The following is a 22,321-nucleotide window of genomic DNA, read 5'->3' on the forward strand; positions in this document are numbered from 1 at the left end:
AGTACCGCCAACCATATCAGATATATAATCAAGTAGCTTTTATTTAAAAAAAACAACACCATCAGTTTACGCAATTATTCATACACATAACATTAAGATATCATTCGAATCATAATGAGAAGCACAATCAACACACATCTCAATAAATGTGAAGTTTTGAGTTCCTTATCATTTCATTTGAGCACGGTTATTGACCATTTTCATTAATATTACATGTCATTTCCATTACTGGTATCACTGGGGGCCCATAGGAATTCTTGCTATACGTGAAAATACAAAACATTTCTTTTACGATTCATCAGTCGTCTTCGTACTCCGTGCGGTAATGACCACCATAACTATAAACTCACTCAATACTCCGTCTGGTATGAACGTAATATCACCAACTTCCAACCTCATCTGGTATAGGATTTTCCAGCCTCATACGACTGAAGACACATCCACGTTAGAATTCACTTTATGTACCAAGTCCGTACATTCTCTCCTATTTTACTGTAAGTTTTTTTTTTTTTTTTTTCCTTCAAGGATTATTTCTGTTTCATATTCCAACCTCAGAAATTCAAAACATTATAGTTATATTTTAAAATGAAAATTCACATTCAACAACGCGTACATACGTATATCAAGCGCACACATTATATTAAACAAACAGTCTCATGTGTATATGTGTGTCAAACACATACTGTTTATTATTTATATTTTGATATAAATAATTAAATATAATTTATTTAATAGGTACTTGGTTTATACATATTATATATATAAAAGTTATCTATATATATACACATTTCTATACCGCCGTATGCACTCTTTATTTATGCACCCACATTGATGCACACATTCTTAGTAGATATATACACTAGAACACACACTTACTGCGACACGAATACGTAAACCGACACACACACCCCACTCACAAAAGCAATCATGAATGGCCTTTCTTGTGCATCGATCTGCAAAGTATATCCACCCACCACGAAATACAAAATCCCAAACAACTAAAATGTAATTGCATAATCGATTATATACCAACATTTGCATAAAATCAGTTCAATCATCACCATCGGCATCTTACGTAAGTTAAGTTCAAAGTCACAATCAATCTTAAGTGATCTAAAGGCCAAACTTTAATTAAACAATTATGGAGAGGATTGAGATATCCTTACCTGAAGTTTGGTTGGAAAAGGGAGCAGAATTCCTAAGCGCCACCACACGTGCCACTGCCAGAGTCAGCACACGCTGCTGCAAATGAACAGAAATCACCAAGAAAGTCGCGGCATGCCTAGTCCGGAACGAACCTCGCCAAAGTCGCCAGGATCTGGCCTCCCCGCGATCCAACCGTTCCTTCCCCACCGCACGTAGCGCTTTCAAGTTTCCTTCTCTGCCGCCGCGCTGCATGCGAAGAGTGAATCTGCCTTCTCGTCGTTGCGCTGCACACCAAGAACAAATTTCCCTCTCTTGCTGCACCGCGACTCTTTCTTCCCAGCACATCACGCGACAATCGCGTGCGAGCCTTCTCCTCTGGCCGCCGTTTTTCTGCCTCGCGTGGATCGGCTGCTCGTCGCGCCTCCCTTCTTCTTCTTCTCTGCCCCTCTATTCCCCTCTTAGGGTTTCTTTTTTATTTATTTATTATTATTATTGTTTTTATTCCCTTTTATGTTATTTCTCTTTTTTTTATTTTTCCTTTCTCTTGTTTTTTTTTTTTTTTTTTTTTTTGTCGTTACGATCTTCCCCCCTTAAAATAAATTTGCTCCCCAAATTTGCTAGACCTTCTCAAACAATTTTGGATAATTCACCCTCATCGTCTCCTCAAGCTCCCATGTTGCCTCCACTTGAGAGTGATGTTGCTACATGACTTAACTTGTGGTATTACTTATTTCTTAGTGTTTCCTCCTTTCAATCCAATATGCGCGTGGGTACTTCTTCATAGGTTAGATCATTTTCTAGGAGTGGTTCATGTTGCAGCATATGGATGAGGTTAGGATGGCATTTACGTGGTATTAATATGTGAAAGACATTGTGAACTCTTGACAAATCCGATAGTATTGCTATCTTGTAAGCAGTTGTACCAATTCACTTTTGTACTTTAAAAGACCCAATGAATCGAGAGCTTAATATCCTTTCCTCTCTAAATCATAGGAGACCTTTTATCTATAGTACCTTTAGAAATATATGGTTGCCTGTGTATATCTACATATGTATAAATATATATATAATTTTTGTGACTACTAAATCTAGGCTAGTTACATTCCTTTCTCCAACTTCATCCCAAAAGTAAAGGTATATTTACTAAGAACTTGTTTTCCAATATTAGGGATTTTAAAACCTAAGGCGGTTTGATAGTGCGTCACTATAGACCTCTTAAAATTTATTGTGCTTCCAAAAAAGGCTACTATTCTATATTATGTTGGATCTCAAAACTCATTAGAGTAGAATATCTCCAAGCAATAATTTATGCAATTGTTATCACTATCCAACCATGTTTGAAAGTATTATATTTTTGTTTGATTATCATCATGAAGAGTCTTGTAGCAATCTACACCACATTCTCAATTTACCACAAGATTAAGCTCTTAATTACCTAGGTAATCCCAATGCTATCTTATGTTCACATAATTCCCGATGTTCATGTGCCTAAATAAGAACTATTTGTTTGCTAACTTTCGAAAATTAATACGTTGATATTTTGAAAATATTCTCCATAGCCTTTAATCGATATACTTTTTAATTATCACCAAAACCAGATACACATTATTCCAATGGTTTGGAATTCTAAGCAACAATTTTTTTTGTTGTCATACTCTTATATAAAAAAATTTACCAATTGTAAGGTTTTCTAACTCCTGGATGTTACTTCGAAAATTTGAAAGCTATGTTTTGGTACTCGAACCTCTCCTCCTTTATTAATGTGATCTGACATCTATGTAATTTATTTTTAGTTAAGTCATAGTGATATTCAAATTCACCGAAGCTTGGATAATTTCTAAATTATTCCAGTACTTGATCAGATTTTTCTGAAAGTCTTCCACAATGTAGCTAGTGAATCATGAGTTTCATAATTGTTACCGTGAATTATTGAGAGTTCTTTTGATAAAAGGTTCTTTATTTAGTTTTGTTACGAGTGGTTATGCTTGGTTCTAGCTTTTTACAGGCACAAAGTTTTCCAAAATTTTCAAGTGACCACTTTTAAGTATGATCTTAGGGAGGGGGTAGCGTATTTATTATATCCTCAATCTCTCTTTATTGGTTCAAAGAGAGGTCTTCCAAGTGTGGTGGTGATGCAAATAAGGGTAAAAACACTCAAGATACTCAAAGAGCATCAGAAGGTGACTTGGAGCAAATTTCAAATGATGTAAACACAAATACAGTTCCAAATCTGGAAAGTTTCAGTAGACCAGTAACAAGATCAAAGGCAAATAAGATTAAAGAGTTGCTCCAAGTTTTTACTCAAAAACATGTGGATGTTGGGCTGGCCAATTGTGGAAAGTTCAAATATTAGCTTTTTGAACAACCCAAATTCGTAACTTTAATTGGATTTAAGTGATTTGGGATAATTTGGACTTGTTTGAGTCTTATTGATAATGGATGAATAAGTCTTGTGTATGTACTGGATTAGTTGAGTTGTTTTAAGTATTTTGGATTGTTTTATTTTAGTTTGAGTTAATTAAGCCCATATAGTTAAGTATAACTCATTTTGGGTTTAAGTTTTATCTTAGTGTTATTACAAGAATGAGTGCATAACTATATGGTGTCACAAACAATTAGTGGTGTTGGTTAAAAAGATTGGAGTTACAAGGAGTTACATAACAATTACATGCCTATAATTAGCCTAATTATTGTTGGAGTTACAATTGTAATTACCATATAATTAATCTAGTTATTATGGAAGTTACAATTATAGTTATTGTATTGTAACTTATCATTGATTTTTTTGGCTATAAATACTAAAAGAACTCTTCTTTGTGGACATCAAGAGTTGTAATCAAACATTTCAGAAATGAGTTGAGAGCGTTTTGGCTTTCTTTTCACTTTATGTACAAGGTGTTGATTTGGAATACAATTGTTATCATTTGTATTTCAATTTTGATTTCCTATTTAAGTTGTTTTTGGTGTTTGTTTGGATTGAGTTCAAGGGATATCATTTATCTTTTTTGGGTTCTTTTTAACTTCTACCATTTGGTGATTGAACAAATTTGATTTCTTTTTTACTTGTGATCTAAATTCCGTTCTAAACCAATTGAAGAGTTCTAAGGTTCAAATAAGGGTCTTGGGGTTCCGCATCATTTGGTATCAGAGTATTGGTTCACCAAGTAAATTAGTTTATCCTTATTTTGTTGTCTTTATTTTCATTATTTCTTACAAAAAAAAAAAGAGAAATTTGCATTCAGTAAAAAAAAAAAAAAACAGATTAGCCTAATTTGCTTAATTATGCAAAACACATTTTCACATATTCTACCTTGTGTAATTGACACGGCTGCTGTTATTTTCCTTTTATTTATCTCATATAACATTCAAATACAGTTCAAATTTAAAAGGGAAACTCGTTTCAAGGCTGTTTGTTTGGTTGAGATTGTTTGTGTAATTTTTGGGGCTGTTTGGAAACAACTCACCTCAATTGAGTTTGTTTTCATCCAAAACTATTTGTTTCACTTAATTTGAGTATTTTGGGTGATAATTTGTGGTTCTATTAGAGAATTACAAGTTTCGTGCATTAAATTCCTTATTCATCATTTTTTTTTCTTGCATCTTTAGTTTTCATTTAATATTTCTACCAATTTACTTCTCATTACATCTTGAGGTAATAATATTGATTCGTTATTGCCTAATTAATATAAAAATCATCATATACTTATTTGTATATCAAGTGTGTGCTCTTCATTGTTTAGATTGTTCTAGTTTGCTTTTAGTGTTGAATTCGTGTATCTTGTTTATTTAGGAATTCTTTGTTATCTCTAATTAAAATTGAGTACATAGTGATAATTAATTGTTATTTAAATTGGCCATTTTGTATAAAGTTATAAAAGATTGCTTGAGTGTTAAAAAGCAAGAGAGTGTGAGCTCAAAAGAGGGTAAAAGCCAAAATTGAGTGAAACACGAGTACCCATACTACGTGAATAAACACGTGAGGGAGTGATTTGTGAGGTTGCAATCTATTTTGTTTGTCATTAAAATTTCAGATTTGAAGATGGAGCCACAAGGGAGGGAAATAATATCAAAAGATCAAGAATTCATTCTCAAAACAATGCAACAACAATTTGAGAGGATTCAACTAGTTATTGGCAACATGAATGAGAAACTAGAGAAACAACAACGTGAGTTAAATTCCATGAGAGGAGAAGCTTCCCAAACCAATCCAGGGGCAAGAAGACTTCCAACACCACCTTTTGATGAGGAACTGGAGGAAGAATTTGATGACCAAACTACTTTGGTCAATGAAGGTCGAAATTATGGTAGGGGTCGAAACGATCTTGATAAAAATATTGGGAGCATCAAAATGAAAATCCCATCGTTTCTAAGCAAGAATGATCTGAATGCTTGTCTTGAATGGGAGCGCAAAGTGGAGCTTATTTTTGAGTGCCACAATTATTCAGAGGAGAAAAAGATAAAACTTGCGGCTGTGGAGTTTGGAGAGTATGTCATTGTATGGTGGGATCAACTCATCACAAGTAAAAGAAGAAATGGAGAGAGATCTATTTCTACTTGGGCCGAAATGAAGGCTATCATGAGAAGGCGCTTTGTTCCTACTCACTACTATAGGGATTTACATAAAAACTTGCAAGGCCTTATACAAGGAAACAAGAGTGTAGAAGACTACTACAAAGAGATGGAGATAGCCATGATAAGGGCTAATATTGAAGAGGATAGGGAAGCTACTATGACAAGGTTCTTAAATGGCCTTAACAAAGATATAGCCAACATTGTAAAACTTCAACATTATATGGAGATTGATGATATGGTGCACATGACTATAAAGATTGAAAGACAATTAAAGAGAAAGGGGAACACAATGCAAACCAACACTTACTCGGCCCAAAATTCCAATTGGAGACCGAATTGGAGGGGAGATAACAAGGCTGTTCAATTCAAAAGAGATGACAAAAACAAGGCAAAAGATGCTAATGATAATAAAAACAAATGTATTTTTAACTCCCAAACTCCTAGGAATAGAGATATCAAGTGTTTCAGATGTTTGGGTTTTGGTCATATTGCATCTCAATGCCCAAATAAAAGGGTAATGGTGATGCGTAATAATGGTGTTAAAACGGATGATGAGAATGATATGGAGGATTGTAGTGATTGGGAGACGTCTATGGAAGGTAGATTGTTGGTTTCTAGGCGTGCTTTGAATACGCAAGTAAGGAATGATGATGAGGGGGTTAAGTTGCAAAGAGAGAATATTTTTCATTTTAGATGTCTAGTGAATGGAAAATTGTGTAGCATGATTATTGATGGGGGTAATTATGTAAATGTGGCTAGTATCTTATTTGTTGATAAACTGGGTTTGGAAACTACAAAACATCCTAAACCTTATAAGCTGCAATGGCTTAACAATAGTGGGGAGGTGAGAGTTAATAAGCAAGTGATGGTAGTTCCTATGCAAGCTAGTCATATTTTGCTGGGTAGACCATGGCAATGGGATAGGAGAGTGATGCATGATGGGTATCTCAATAGGTACATGGTAGGAAAAGAGTGGCCGACACCTAAAAGTGCAAGTGAAGTGCGTAGTTTTCATGGTTTGACAAGTTTCTATAGGAGATTTGTAAAAGATTTTAGTTCGTTGCTGCCTCTTTAACTGAAATCATGAAAAAAGATACGCGGTTTGTTTAGGGAAAAGAATAAGAACATGCGTTTTCCTTATTGAAAGAAAAGTTATGTAATGCGCCTTTATTAAGATTGTCTAATTTTGATTCAACTTTTGAAATTGAATGTGATGCCTCTGGGCTTGGGATAGGTGCTGTTCTTATGCAGGATAAAAGACCCATTGCTTACTTCAGTGAGAAGCTCAATGGTGCACAATTGAATTATTCCACCTATGATAAAGAGTTTTATGCTTTGGTAAGAGCATTAGAGACATGGTAACATTATTTGTTACCAAAAGAATTTGTGATTCACACCGATTATGAATATTTGAGGCATTTAAAAGGGCAAGGCAAGCTTAATAAAGGACATGCAAAATGGGTAGAATTCAGAGTCATTCCCTTATGTGATCCAATATAAGCAAGGAAAAGAAAATGTGATAGCTGATGCGCTTTCAAGAAGGTACAGTTTTATCTATACTCTTTCTACAAAATTGTTGAGATTTGAGCATTTCAAAGAATTGTATGTGCATGATAGTGATTTTTCAAATGTTTATGTTGCTTGTGAACATGCAGTATTTCAAGACTTTTATAGGCATGATGGTTTTCTATTTAAAAATGAAAAATTATGTGTGCCTAATAGTTCTATTAGGGAATTGCTTGTTCATAAAGCACATAGTAGTGGTTTAATGAGACATTTTGGGATTCGCAAAACTTTGAGCATTTTACATGAACATTTCTTTTGGCCTAATATGCGCAAACATGTTGAGAAAATTTGTGCGCAGTGCATCTCATGTAGGCAATCTAAGTGTAGAGTTCAACCACATGGATTATATATGCCATTACCCATTCTTACACATCCTTGGGTTGATATTTTTATGGACTTTTTGTTGGGTTTGTTTAGGAGTAGAAAAGGCCGAGACTCAATATTTGTTGTTGTTGATCGTTTTTTCAAAATGGCACACTTTATACCATGTCACAAAATAGATGATGTCACACACATAGCGGATTTGTTTTTTCGCGAAGTTGTTAGAATGCATGACATTCCTAAAACTATTGTGTCCGATAGTGATGTTAAGTTTTTAAGCCACTTTTGGCGAGTTTTGTGGTCCAAACTTGGGATCAAACTTTTATTTTCTACTACTTCACATTCACAAACGGATGGTCAAATTGAAGTAGTAAATAGAACACTTGATACATTATTACGTGCTTTAATTGGAAGGAATGTTAAAACTTGGGAAGATATGTTACCATTTGTTGAATTTGTTTATAATCGGAGTATACATTCTTCTACTTGGTTTTCTCCTTTTGAAATTGTGTATGGTTTTAATTCCGTAACTCCACTTGATTTGTTGTCTATTCCTATAAGTGACATTTCTAATTTAGATGGACATAAGAAAGCAAAATGGGTTAAAGCAATTCATGAAAAAGTAAGGCAGAACATTGAAAAGAAAAATGAACAAGTAGCATCCCACGTCAATAAAGGAAGGCGCAAGATTTCATTTGAACCTAGAGATTGGGTATGGGTTCATATGCGCAAAGGACGATTTCCATCAAAACGGAAATCTAAGTTGGATGCTCGTGGGGATGGTCCATTTCAAATCGTAGCCAAAATCAATGAAAATGCCTACAAAGTGGACCTACCAGGTGAATATAGTGTTTTGGCTACATTTAACATATATGATTTATCCCCTTTTGAAATTGATGCAGGAATTGATTCGAGAACGAATCATTTTGAGTTGTTTTAAGTATTTTGGATTGTTTTATTTTAGTTTGAGTTAATTAAGCTCATATAGTTAAGTATAACTCATTTTGGGTTTAAGTTTTATTTTAGTGTTATTACAAGAATGAGTGCATAACTATATGGTGCCACAAACAATTAGTGGTGTTAGTTAAGAAGATTGGAGTTATAAGGAGTTACATAACAATTATATGTCTATAATTAGCATAGTTATTATTGGAGTTACAATTGTAATTACCACATAATTAAGTTAGTTATTGTGGGAGTTACAATTGTAGTTATTGTATTGTAACTTATCATTGATTTCTTTGGTTATAAATATCAAAGGAACTCTTCTTTGTGGACATCAAGAGTTGTAATCAAACATTTCAGAATTGAGTTGAGAGCGTTTTGACTTTTTTTTCACTTTATGCACAAGGTGTTGATTTGGAATACAATTGTTATCACTTGTGTTTCAATTTTGATTTCATATTTCAATTGTTTTTTGTACTTGTTTGGATTGGGTTCAAGGGATATCATTTATCTTTTTTGGGTTCTGTTTAACTTCTACCATTTGGGTGATTAAACAAATTTGATTTCTTGTTTTACTTGTGATCTAAATTTCGTTTTAAACCGATTGAAGAGTTTTAAGGTTCAAACAAGGGTGTTGGGGTTCCGCATCAGGTGGTTATGGTTCACCACGTTTTCATTGCGCTACTCTGATAATATATACTTGAAAAGTTTGTCTTGATATAATAGTTTGTTGGGAGAATGAGTCATAAAAGTACTTTTTTTCATCTATGGGAATTTATTTAGGTGCAACTGTTTTTTTTTTTTTTAAGGCAAAAGGGTTCTATAAAATTTGATACTATTCATATTATTTACTGTACTATTTTTCGCATAACTAAACTTCTAACACATTTTTATCTAGACGCACATGCTTATACATCATTCATATATATATGTATCTACACACTCATAGTGATACACTTTTGATGCATTTACACTCACATACATATACCCTCAGTTTTATACATATATCATCATACCAACCTGCATGTATATTATATGTATATGACTTATATAAACCGATATCGCACATACATATGCATATCGGCATTTAGGCATATATACATTGACACAGTACGTATACACATCATATCTATATATATAATTCATTCAACTAATTACACACACAGATGCACTACACGCTGCTCATATCAAACCATTGGCACATAATCATATATACACACCTATAACCACATCCACGCAGATTTACTTCTACAAACATATACATGCAATTACACGTACACAAATCCTTAATTATTTATATATGCATGTACAAACATATATATGTTCCTACGGTATATAGCTCCACTTAAGTATTTTCTCTTATTTATAATCAAATAATTTTTTCATTTTTATTCTCATATTTTACTGTTTATATTTTGAGGACAAGCATTATTAAGTATGCCTTATCATATTCTCGTGCTAATTACTTTTTATTTAATTAATTTTATCTATTCTTTTAAATTAATTCATTATTTCTATAAGATAATTTCATTTCTTTTAGTTAAACTTCTCTTATTAATTTATTTCATTTTTCAATTTTTATTCATTGTTTCGCCTATGATTTTTATCTTTCATGGCTTGTTTTACTTATTCTTGTGATTGTTTATTTAATTATATAACAACCAGAACTCCTTAATTCATTGCTAATTCATAAATCTCTAACCATTATTCAACAAGAATTTTTTTTTTTTATTTAGTTTCACATCTGCATTCCGTTTAATTTTTTCCTTGACTTTTATTCTAATTATGATTCTACTAATTAATTTGCTTCCTTTTTCAGTAACTTTAAAGCCCCATTTCCACTCAATAGATTTTATATACATATACATATATATATGTTTATATACATACACACAAATATACAACACAGTTATACATACACACATTTATGTACACGTACACACATCTATATACATACGGATTTACATCTACCTATATATATTCACATGCACACACATTTGCGCACTAATTCATATATATATATATATATATATATGTATGCATCTCGAAAAATTGTATAACATATACACATAAGTTTATATATACATAACACAGATTTATATATATCTACATCTATTTATAAAATCACACAGCATACAAATTTCACTTATATATATATATACACGCACACATATATTATATATCTATACAGCATACAAATTTCACTTATATATATATATACGCACACACATATATTATATATCTATATAACATATACATTCATTAATACATGCACATGCACTAATTCATATATATATATATATATATATATATATATATATATATATATATACCCTCACATGCATAAACACATAAATTTTGATATGTACACATGTATGCATAATTACAAGCATGCATATATATATGATAGTTGATTATTAACCTCTTATATATTTCTTTGCCTCGTCTCTCCCTTTCATCCATCAGTGATAGATATACGAAAATATATACATGCATATTTATAGAATAATTTAGGCGTAATGCACACGATAAATTAGAGCATAAAGGAAAAGTAAAAGGGAACATAATCATTCTTGTCAGATTCTTGCCTGTATAACTCATTAAAGGGTTTAGATAGATAAATCCTATAATAAACAACACTTTCCTTTCATACTTTGTTTTCCTGCTTCTATTGGATCAACTTCTCGGTAGAAGTTGTTTCATTCACTATCTTCGATAGGCTTCAGAGTGAAACTAAAAGCCTCTGAATCTTAGATTTAATAAAACTTCTCTTAAGGTTCATATTACTTAATCCCCCCTTTTTTTTTGCCTTAAATCTTCCTAAAGATCCTAAGTCTCATGATGCAAGAAATAGTTCAGAATAATGTAGCTCTGATACCAACTGTAACGACCTGAACTCCCATTCAGAGTCTTGAGTGCCTCCCACTGTGTAACGATAAATAATTTACAGAAATATCTCGCGCAGCAAATATTTAAGGATTCAAAAGTACATCCCTTACACAATTTTAAAATGTTCAAAATCCATGAAGCGTGTCTAAGTCCTAAATTAAATACTTACTATAACGAAATAAATAACTTCAATTACTGTCTAGATTTAGGTAAGTTAGAGTGGAACAGTCTCCTAGCAAATCTCTCACCCTTCGGGAGTGGAGTCCTGAACATCTTAATCTGAAAAGGATGACGAATTGGGTGAGTTACACTAACTCAATAAGAATATAAAAACCAAACAACATAATGGCTCATTAAAGTGTTGTAGAAAACGGTAAAACAACCGATGTAACATTTACCTTAATGAAACCAACTTTAAATTTAGAAATATGTTTAATTTCCTCACTCCATACCCCTATTCCTCTAATGCAGAATTCCCATTTTTGCTTTTCATTACAATCTCATGCTCTCTTATAATTACCATCATATTACATCAAATTTATATTCAACTAATTTCGTTTACATTTACAAATACCGTAAACCATATCAGATATGTAATCAAGTAGTTTCCATTTAAAAAAAAAACAATACCATCAATTCATACAATCATCCATACACATAATATTAAAATATCATTAGAATCATAATGAGAAGCAAAATCAACACACATCTCAATAAAATATGAAATTTTGGGTTCCTTATCATTTCACCTGAGCAGGGTTATTGACCATTTTTATTTCCATTACATGTCATTTCCATTATTGGTATCAGTGGGGGCTCATTGGGATTCCCGCTACACGTGGATATACAAAACATTTCTTTTACGATTCATCGTTTGTCTCCATATTCCATCTGATAATGGACACCATAATTATAAACTGACTCAATACTCCGTCCGATATGAGCTTAATTTAACCAACTCCCAACCCTGTCCGGTATGTGACTTTTTAGCCCCGTACGACTGAGAACACATCCATGTTAGGGTTTACCTTATGTATTAAGTTCGTACACTCTCTCTCATGATACTCGGTAAGTCCCTTTTTTTTTCCTCTTCAAGGATTATTTTTGTTTCATATTCCAACCTCAGAAACTCAACACACTATAGTTATATTTTAGAATGGAAATTTACATCCAACTATGCGTACATACGCATAGCAAGCGCACACAGTATATTAAACAGATAGTCTCATGCGTATATATTTGTCAAACACATACTGTTTATTATTTATATTTAGATATAAACAATCAAATATAATTTATTTAACAGGTACTTGATTTATGCATATTATATATATACAAGTTATCTATATATATACATATTTCTATGACGCCGTATGCACTCTTTATTTATACACCCACAGTGATGCACACATTTTCAGTAGATATGTACACCAGAACACACCCTTACCACGACACGAATACGTAAACCAACACACACACCCCACTCACACAAGCAATCATGAATGGCCTTGCTTGTGCGTCGACCTGCAAAGTATATCCACCCACCACAAAATACAAAATCACAAATAATTAAAATGAAATTGCATAATCAATTATATACCAACACTTGCATAAAATTAGTTAAATTATCACCATCAACATTTTATGTAAGTTAAATTCAAAGTCACAATCAATATTAGGTTATCTAAAGGTCAAACTTCGATTAAACAATTACGGAGAGGGTTGAGATATCCTTACCTAAAGTTTGGTTGGAAAAGGTACCGGAATTCCAAGTGTCACCGCACGTGCCATGACCAGAGTCAACACATGCCGCTGCGAATAAGAAGAAATCACCAAGAAACTTGCAACATGCCCAGTCCGAAACGAACCTCGCCAAAGCTGTCAGGATCTGGCCTCCCCGTGATCTAGCTGCTCCTTCGCTGCCGCATGTAGCACTTTCAAGTTTCCTTCTCCATCGCCTCGCTACATGCCAAGAGCGAATCTGCCTTCTCGTCGTTGCGCCGCACACCAGGAACAGATTTCCCTCTCTTGCTGCACCATGACTCTTTCTTCCCAGCACGTCACGTGACGATCGCGCGCGAGCCTTCTCCTCTAGCTGTCGTTTCTCCGCCTCACATGAATCGGCTGCTCGTCGCGCCTCCCTTCTTCTTCTTTTTCTTCTTCTTCTTCTCCGCCCCTCTCTTTCTCCCTTAGGGTTTCTATCTTATTTATTTATTTATTATTATTATTATTTTTATTCTCTTTTATTTTATTTCTCCTTTTTTTATTTTCTCTCTCTCTGTTTTTTTTTCTTGGTCGTTACACTTGATCTCAAAATCCTTGGACGAGTGACTCCTTCACTTTTACAATATCCTCTGTGTCATGTCCTCTCATATCCTGATCACTTCCTATCATCAAGTGACCTCACCCAACCTATAATGGTAAAACATTCTACAGTGAGATGACTCTGCTTGGAGAAGAGTAATTCTTTCCCATGAGAACATTTCAGGTATATAAGGATTCTACAATTTGGTTCTTCAAGGTTCATGCATGTATTGCCTTACCACGCTAATAACACAGGCTAAATCAGGCATGCTGTGAGAGAAGTTGATGAGTCTTCTTGCCAGTCTTTGATATTATTTGATCTTAACTGGCTTGCTATCATCATATTGCAGCTTGTGTTGTGATTGGCTTCAATGAGAGCAGATTTACACCCCAGCATACTGATTTCTTCAAGGAGGTCCATAGTACACTTCCATTGAGAGATAAAAGCTTCTCTCTGATTTGCCTACGTTAATGCCTTGAAAGCAAAAAAACTGTCCTAAATCCTTGGGCATGCAATCCCTTTGGTTCTGCATTTTCCTCTTTATCATCTCTTGTTATTATTATATCAGCAACCCAACCAATGGGTACAATAATCTTAACCTAACATGTAAAGAAAAGGGGGGGCCTCTAGTGATATCCAAAACAAAGCATACTGTTACTAAATCTGGCAAACCATGCTCCTGGAGATTGTCTTAGTTTATGCATTCTTCAATTTGCATACTCTTTTCTTGAGAACAAATCTAGGGTAATCTCAATATTGACTTCTTTTAAACCTGTATGCAAGAAAACATTTTCACTTCAAGTTGTTGCAAGTCCCATTCATGATTGATTGTACATGGTACGAGATCATAGTCTTAATTGGATTGGTCATAACACTTAGGTGACTGTCCACTATTGAATATATGATAAGGTGTGTCTTAGAGATGGTAATTGGTCTGTACTGAGCACTTAGACCCGGATCTGGTCACATTTCATATTCAGACCAACAAGAAAATCATAGACCCATTGCTTCTCGTGGTTTTTTCAATTCGAAGGCCTGATTGAATTGGCTGCTTGGAAATCTTGATAAGAGTCGAGTTCAGCCATAAGCCACTTAGTTCAGCAAAATGTGGGGCAACAATCATCTCAACTTTTAGTTGCTTGCACCTATTGTACAGGTCATATCTACACATCATTGTCAATCTCGGATTGTGTCTGGGATGCAACACTCCGGATTTTGTGGTAGCTTCTAGAAGCAATTATCTCCCAAGAAACTTGTGGCTGCACGAATTGATTATATATAAGTGAATTATCAGATTTCCACCGGATAATCATAGGATTTTTTCAACTGGCTAGTTTTATTCCCTGTAATGTACCCTTGTAGACCACAGGCTTGAATAAATAGTAAGCAAGACCCCGATCTGCTAGATAATTGGTTCATCAAGCTTCAGTAGGCTTATCTGTAATGAAGGGTTTTTTTTCCAGCGCAATGAACCTACCAACCTTGACTTCTCCCTTTGCCACCTTATCTTTAACAATGTTTCTCTGCTTATAGATCAAACAAGAAGGCAAAATGGTGACCCCCCAACTGTACCAACTGCCTCTGTGTACTGAAGAAGATGACTCCCACAACACTGCAAGGAGGTAGAATATTAGCACCCACAATCCCCTTCTGGATGCAAGTGAGGAATTTATGTTCTCTGTCCAAGATTAGTGTCTGAATGCATGACGTGCTGTCATCTTTTGGCTTCCAACAAAGTGTCAGCATTCTCTTTCCACACTCTTCCTTTATGCTGCCATTGATGAGTTGGTGCTGTCTGTCCACCACTAGAACCTGAAAGCACTCGAGCCTCTTAGGAGAGATGGTGCCAGCGGGCATGCCAACACTCTTCTTTGGTCTAGTCCATACAGGTTTTCCATGATTGTTAGTTGCCGGCAACTGCACTTGAGGGGAATAGGAAGCATGTAACGTCTGGAGGACTGCAATAGTGTGAAACCCTGGGGATGCTGTTTTGGGCAAGCAGGTCTGAGAGGTTGCAGTAATGGCCAATTACACTAATGCCATGTTGAGTAGAGAATGAAACCAGAGCAGAAGAATAATCTTTTTGTATATCATTGTTATGGATGTTTAAAGCATATATAAAAGTTCTCCACACTTTGGAAACCTAGTTATAGATGGCTACAAAAATTAAACATGAGATAATTGGGGGACTTACTGTTTATTGTTAAGATATGTACACTATGGAAACTAGAATATTCAGGATATTCTGGCAGGAATTGTAGGATTATCAGATTCACATATGTTATGGAATGTAGACTCTAGTGCTGACTGAGAAGCATAGATATAAATCACCTGTAGGGCCTGTTGAATGTTCTGTGAATCATTCAGGTATGTAGGCATTGATGACATCGTACTTATGAGCAGGATATGTGCACATTTATTCGTCTCGATTCAAATATTATGGTATTGGCATCTTTTAGAACTGTATTCATTATTGTCCATTGAAAAAACAGGAGATATATGAATATTTGCATGAGGCACATCTGTGCTTATATATGCACATTTATTCATCTAGGTCCAGATATTATGGGTATTGGCATCTTTTAGAACTGTATTCATTATTTTCCATTAAAAAAACAGGAGAGATATGAATATTTGCATGAGACATTTGTGCTTATTTATGCACATTGTAAGAGCACACCTTTTATGCCCCTTTTTTATGGTGACACCTTTTTTGCTCTTTGAAGTTAAGCTTGGCAGCCGTGAAAGTTAGGGGATCTATGCCAGTTATTATAGATGATAGTTTCTGGATTTTTTCCTGTTTTCTAATTCAAAGCATGTATTATCCATTTTGATTGTGGCTATTCGTTGTAGCAGGCAAAGGAAGCATACACGCAATCCTTATATAACTCTGTAACAGAACAGTACAAGTTGCTCAAATCTGCCATACACAGAAAAAAGGGACTTGAGGCATCATCACCAAGCATTGCTTTGTCACAACCATGGTCTTAGTAATTTGTTTGTGCCTCTCTCCATATCTGGTGTAGGTACTTTAGTTTTATTGCTTGCTGAAATAGTTTAGAATCAGTAATTCTTGCGTTTATGATGCCCAATTCAAAAACTCTCTGCAAAGAGCTATGTGATAAAAATAATCCAGTTGCATGCAAAAAGGATAGTTTCAACATTAAGCAGTGTGGTTGTCTCTATTGTTATGTTTAATAATATGAAAGTTGCTCTTGATTCTGGCATCTCAAATACATGCAACTTACACGAGTTATTAACCACTGCCTAGTTGAGCAAATATTTGCTGATGTTGACACATGGAAAAACTGGTTGGTGGCAATGAAAATGTAGGGAAGTAACACAATTGATTTGATGATTTCAGGAGAGGGACACTTGGGCATATTCTTAATTCTATTTTGCATAGTACTGTAAGAAACCCTATATATTTTACAAGAGTCTTCTTTTTCTTTCATATCTGGGAAAAAGATCAGGGTTTTGTCCTTTTCAGGTTGCAACTTTCAGCTGGAAACTTGCTAGCCAAAGTTACGTGAATATCCAAACTTAAGCATACTGCATATTAGATTTGTGATTCAGCTCTGAAATAAATTGTGCAGAAGTCAGTCTAGAAGAGCATGGAATCCGCAAAACTGTATTTTATTATATGTTTAAGTTGATATATTTTGATCAATTGCAGGTTGGCTTTCTTTTTCCTGTAATCCTGTAGCAACCTAAACAACCTAGGTAGATGGTTCCCAGTACTGGCATGGGATCTCCTGTTTATCATCAGCCACTGATGTCCAACATGAGAGATTGCCGTCACCTGGGTTTTCTCTTCTTGGTGAATGCCATTGCATGGGAGTCGAACAAGCCAGAAATTTACGACTTGCCAGTAGTTCATATCAGGTCGGTGCTGTACATATATTATTCCTAGGAAGAATCGGAGCCAGTCATTCATGGGCAATTACATGTATATTTTTGGTTAAGTTTTAGATGTCTTAGCTAATTTGTCAATTGTTATTCTTCCTCTGCTCTATCTATAGATTGCTTGCAATAAATTTATACTCAGTGGATAAGATTAGGAATGCTGCTGCACAAACAAGCATTTTTAGCAAGTAATCAAGCAATGGTACAGATTTCATTTGTTGAAAGTTGAAACTCTTGTTCCCTGAGTTATAGAATGCACTTTATTTCGGGAAGACTTGTTCCATTTACTCTCTCTGAATTTTTTTAGATGCTCTCTCTCCGAATCAGTGCAGTATATTTGGAAATACTTTTTCTATTTTAGTCCTTGTGGTTATGAAACACAATTTGTTGGTCAGTTGAAGATAACTCTGTTGGAACGTTTTATTTGTTTTCTCATTTACGTTTCACAAAGGGCATTGAAATTAGTCACCCATTTGTGCATTCCCATCGAATGGTTTTAGCAATGGACACATTAATAGCTTTAAGCACTGTTCTCTGTAAATCTTTATGGTTGCTAGTTGATCGACTATTGAGGACTGTACAAACTAACATTATACATGGTTCCACTCTTATAGCTAACAATAATTTGGGTAATCTTTTGAATATACCAGGCTAATTTGAGAAGTATTATTATTAATTATCTGAGATTTAGTTGTAGTGTATGAAACTTGTTATGAAAATACTTGATTGATGGAAAAATTGTAGATGATTTTATGAATTGGATAATAAGGAATACTTTTAAGTGTGTTCAATGACATTTAGAAATTAGAAGGGTTGGTTTTAGAAGATGAATACCATGAAATATCGTATCATATATATGGTAAATGACTCCATGACCTGATTGATTCAGTCTCATGTCATTTTTAGTTATTCTTAGTGTTAATTCTTTGGATATATTAAGACATAATTAAAATGTGAGTTATGAAAGAAATAAACAATTTTTGTAAAATTTGTTTCAAAATTTGCATAATTTTTGTTACAAGAAACTTTATCTCTTGCTAGAATTTAGGGTAAATTTTTGTAATAAATTTAATAAAAATCTTATATTTATTTTAATTATAATGTAATTTACCGAAACATGATTGGTTTTTCAAAATATATGAAAAATCTAGACTTTTTAATCACAGTTTAAAATAAAGCTTGAAATTAAATATAATATGTTTTCTTAAATCATTCTTAGTGAATTGTCCTGTTAATCATTAATTTATTTCTTTAATTTTAATAAATAATTCTTATTGTTTTCTCTACTATCTATTTCTCTTTTTCTTTTTTGATCTCCAAATATTTTGCATTTAACGTCGTTCCTTGATTCTTCCTATTTGACTCAAAAATAAAATATCTACACAATACAAAAACATTAGAGAATCAAATTGAATAATTATAAATAAAAAATAAAAAATAAAAAGTAACTTTATGTATTCAAAATAAAATAGTACTATAACCCTTAACCAAATTATCCAAAAAAAAAAAAAGGACATCAAATAGTTGGGATAGGTGGCACACAAAGGCAACTCTCAATTTTTTTTTTTTTTTTTTTGAAAATGTTACTCATATTTTCTTTTCAATGAGGCTTATTACAAATTATATTAAATCCAATCTAATTAAAGAAATCACAAAATTAAATTTGTTTAATTTTAATGAATTTTTAAGTTTAGTTTGGCTCAAATTGGTGAACTCGAAACATGACCTAAACAAATTTTCATTCAATCTAGCACAATTAGAGTTTGATGCACTTCTCATGCAATTTATAAATTATAAATTTAGACAAGTTAACAAGTAATTCCCCGCTGTATTCATCTTTAAGGAACTAAGTCTCATTGCTATCCTTGTGCCAATCAATCTAATTGTGGATTTTAAAGAAACATGGATGGATATTTGTAACTTCATGTTAGTTGTTCCTCATTCCCTTATATATTTTCTTTTATGTCATTTAAGGGAGGGGGCTTAAGAAGGAAGGTATATTATTCAGTGGAGAAGTTCTCCTTGTTGGTTTGTGGATAATGTAATTAGAGTTTAATGTTAGAATTTTTAAGAGTATATAATATTCTTTATTTTTCTTATAAAATAAGTTGATTGTCTTTAATATTTATGCTTACGACCTAATGTTCTTTAATTTTTATATGCTTTTTAAAATTATTTTATGAGAATTTTATATCATTTATTATTGCATTAGTTTACCTAAAGAATAACGATGAGTTTTAATAAAAATGACCACTACAAAATAAGTTGTTTAAATAAAGATTTGAGAGAAAACAAGTTTTTTACTTTTTAATTCTTTAGTAATCTTTTATTATATCTTCAAACTTTGAATATCAACACATAATCAAACAATAACAAAATAGAATAATTTAAATATTTAATTTAACTAATTGATATAATGTAAGATAAAATTACCATAAAATACAAATAGATCACAAACTATTAATAAAAATTTTATTATTATTTGTTAGAGTGACTAAATTTACTTAATATATGAATTATAATATAAAAATCTATTGATAATAAATATAGTTACTTAATTAGATGATGTAAATAAGATAAGTTAAAATTCGTTAAAACATCTCATATGAATAAAAAGGTATTTCTTATTATTTTCTTGTGAATTCTAATGAAGATCTTTGTAGATTATATATACAACATCTATTTTGGATATACCAAGTATATTTTGCAAGCTTGAATAAGATTAAGAAACATTTATTTCCATTTCTTTCCCTTGTCAAAGAATCCCAATAGGATTTTATAGTTGAATATTTTGTTCCTTCATTGATTGATAATACTTATTAGATCTCTAGCTAAAGAGGAAAAAGAAAAATATAGAAAGATATTACGGGATCTTATTCTACATGCATATTTAAATTCTGCAACTTTCATGTTTTTTCTTTGCATCTTTGGTTGCCAATGCCCAAAAATTATAACTTATTGTTATTATTATTATTATTATTATTCTCTTTTTTAGGGTAAAGCCAATCTCTCTCTCTCTCTCTCTCTCTCTCTGGTTTCTTGTCTTTCATGTATTAATATTATTTATATATATATATATATATACACACATATATGAAATTTAGTACAAGTACAGCCCAATATTATAAAATGCAGGATCCATGCACTTAGATATTTGATTAATGAGGGCATGGAATCAATCATGTCACGTTCTCATTCACCATAAACATATTATTTTATTTATATACTATTGGAGGTGAGAATTCAGGATTCCCACATTGAGCAACAACAATCACGTTGTAAATAACAAAGTTAGGCAGGTTTCAAGCGTTCTACCCTCACATTTTCTACATCCTCTAACCATAAATTAATTAACACTTAATCATATAATTTTACCCTACTTCTTTCTATTAACTTCACATAATATGAATATATAGCATTTTAATATCAAATTTAAAATTTTAATTTAGTTTTTCATGTGTTTTTAAAATTATAAAAACTGATTTTTGCAAACTATAAATCCCCATCAATGAGTTGATGGATCCCACAGGGATAATGACCGAGAATTTGTAAGGAGTCAAAAAAACAAATCAAAAGAGGATGAAAATTTTGAAACCAAAACAGAGAACCAACAGTAGCTCCCTCACGTGACTAGTGGAGTCTGAGGCCGACGCGCCACCGCTATCTGCTGATCCCATGGGAAACAAGTGTTGATTGCTGTCGGGATAAAAACGACTTGTCGTTTTGAATATGGTGGTGGGTAAGATTTCCTATGGGCCCAATTTATTTTTTCTTCTTAAAATTTATTTTTCTTTTTTCAATTTAATTTATTATGTAGACAATTTTATTTTTCAAAAAACAAAGGACCCATTTATTTGATTAAAAAAAAAATTAAATTTTTTTATATGAATTTTATAAAACACAATTCATTTCTTCCAAACGTTGTCTTAAATGTTTGGACTTTTAGTTGTGGCCTAACCAAGTAGAAGTTGTAGTAAACAAAGAATCAAAGTGGAAAACTCTTTATCTATTCAGTAGTGGTGGGCCAAGACCATGTTTGTTTGTAGTGTGAAAAATAAATTAGAAAAATATGATAAATTATGAAAATTCAGAAAAAAAAAAAATTAAAAGAGAGCATGGGAAGGCAAGTATATGTTAACTCAAATTTGAAAAATAATGAATCTCTTACTTAGAATAATAAAAATTGACTTTATATAAATTTTCTTATAAGATCTTGTATTTCTTATAATTAAAAAATATATATATATTTACAAATAAATTTTTATAATTTATTTTTTAAAAATAAAAATAAAAATTTTATATTATAAAATTAATAATATAAGAGAAGCTAATTAAACACAATTTATTTCTACATATCGTATAATTAAAATGTGGGAATTATAAATAAATAACAACCACAGTAGCCTATACCCCCCCAACCTTTTGTTTACAAAAGAAATTTTTACTGTTTGATTTGATGATTTCAAATTTAGTTTTTGACCTCTCCAGTGTATAAAAGTTATGTTTGATATATATATATATATATATATATATATATATATATATATTTGTCTTAATCTTATTTTATTTTGTATTTATATACATTCAAAGCATGTGATAGTTGAAAATAAAAATAATGTTTATAAACAATGTGATATGAATTGAAAATACATATATAATTTATTTCTAATA

The 22,321-nt window shown here is 32.5% G+C and overlaps 1 protein-coding gene across 11 annotated transcripts in view; it reads left to right on the plus strand.

The window, feature by feature from the left end:
* Positions 1-17,922, plus strand: part of ATS1 (phospholipid/glycerol acyltransferase family protein) — a 50,198-nt gene extending 32,276 nt beyond the window's left edge. The window contains exons 12-15 of one of the 11 annotated variants that reach the window (XR_015817981.1): positions 16,598-16,770; positions 17,109-17,154; positions 17,235-17,268; positions 17,421-17,922. Coding sequence is in view for 5 of the 11 variants with exons in the window: in XM_088216395.1 (XP_088072521.1) it covers positions 16,598-16,735 (138 nt within the window). In the remaining 6 variants the exon portion in view is untranslated. Of the gene's footprint in view, positions 1-6,952; positions 7,261-8,183; positions 8,445-16,597; positions 16,771-17,108; positions 17,269-17,420 lie in introns of those variants that run through there. The other 10 variants (XR_015817980.1, XR_015817983.1, XR_015817982.1 and 7 more) reach the window with 10 other exon arrangements.
* The last annotated feature ends 4,399 nt before the right edge of the window (positions 17,923-22,321 follow it).

Source organism: Carica papaya, chromosome 3 (genome assembly GCF_054855325.1).
Source record: "Carica papaya isolate Zhongbai chromosome 3, ASM5485532v1, whole genome shotgun sequence".
NCBI lineage: Eukaryota > Viridiplantae > Streptophyta > Magnoliopsida > Brassicales > Caricaceae > Carica > Carica papaya.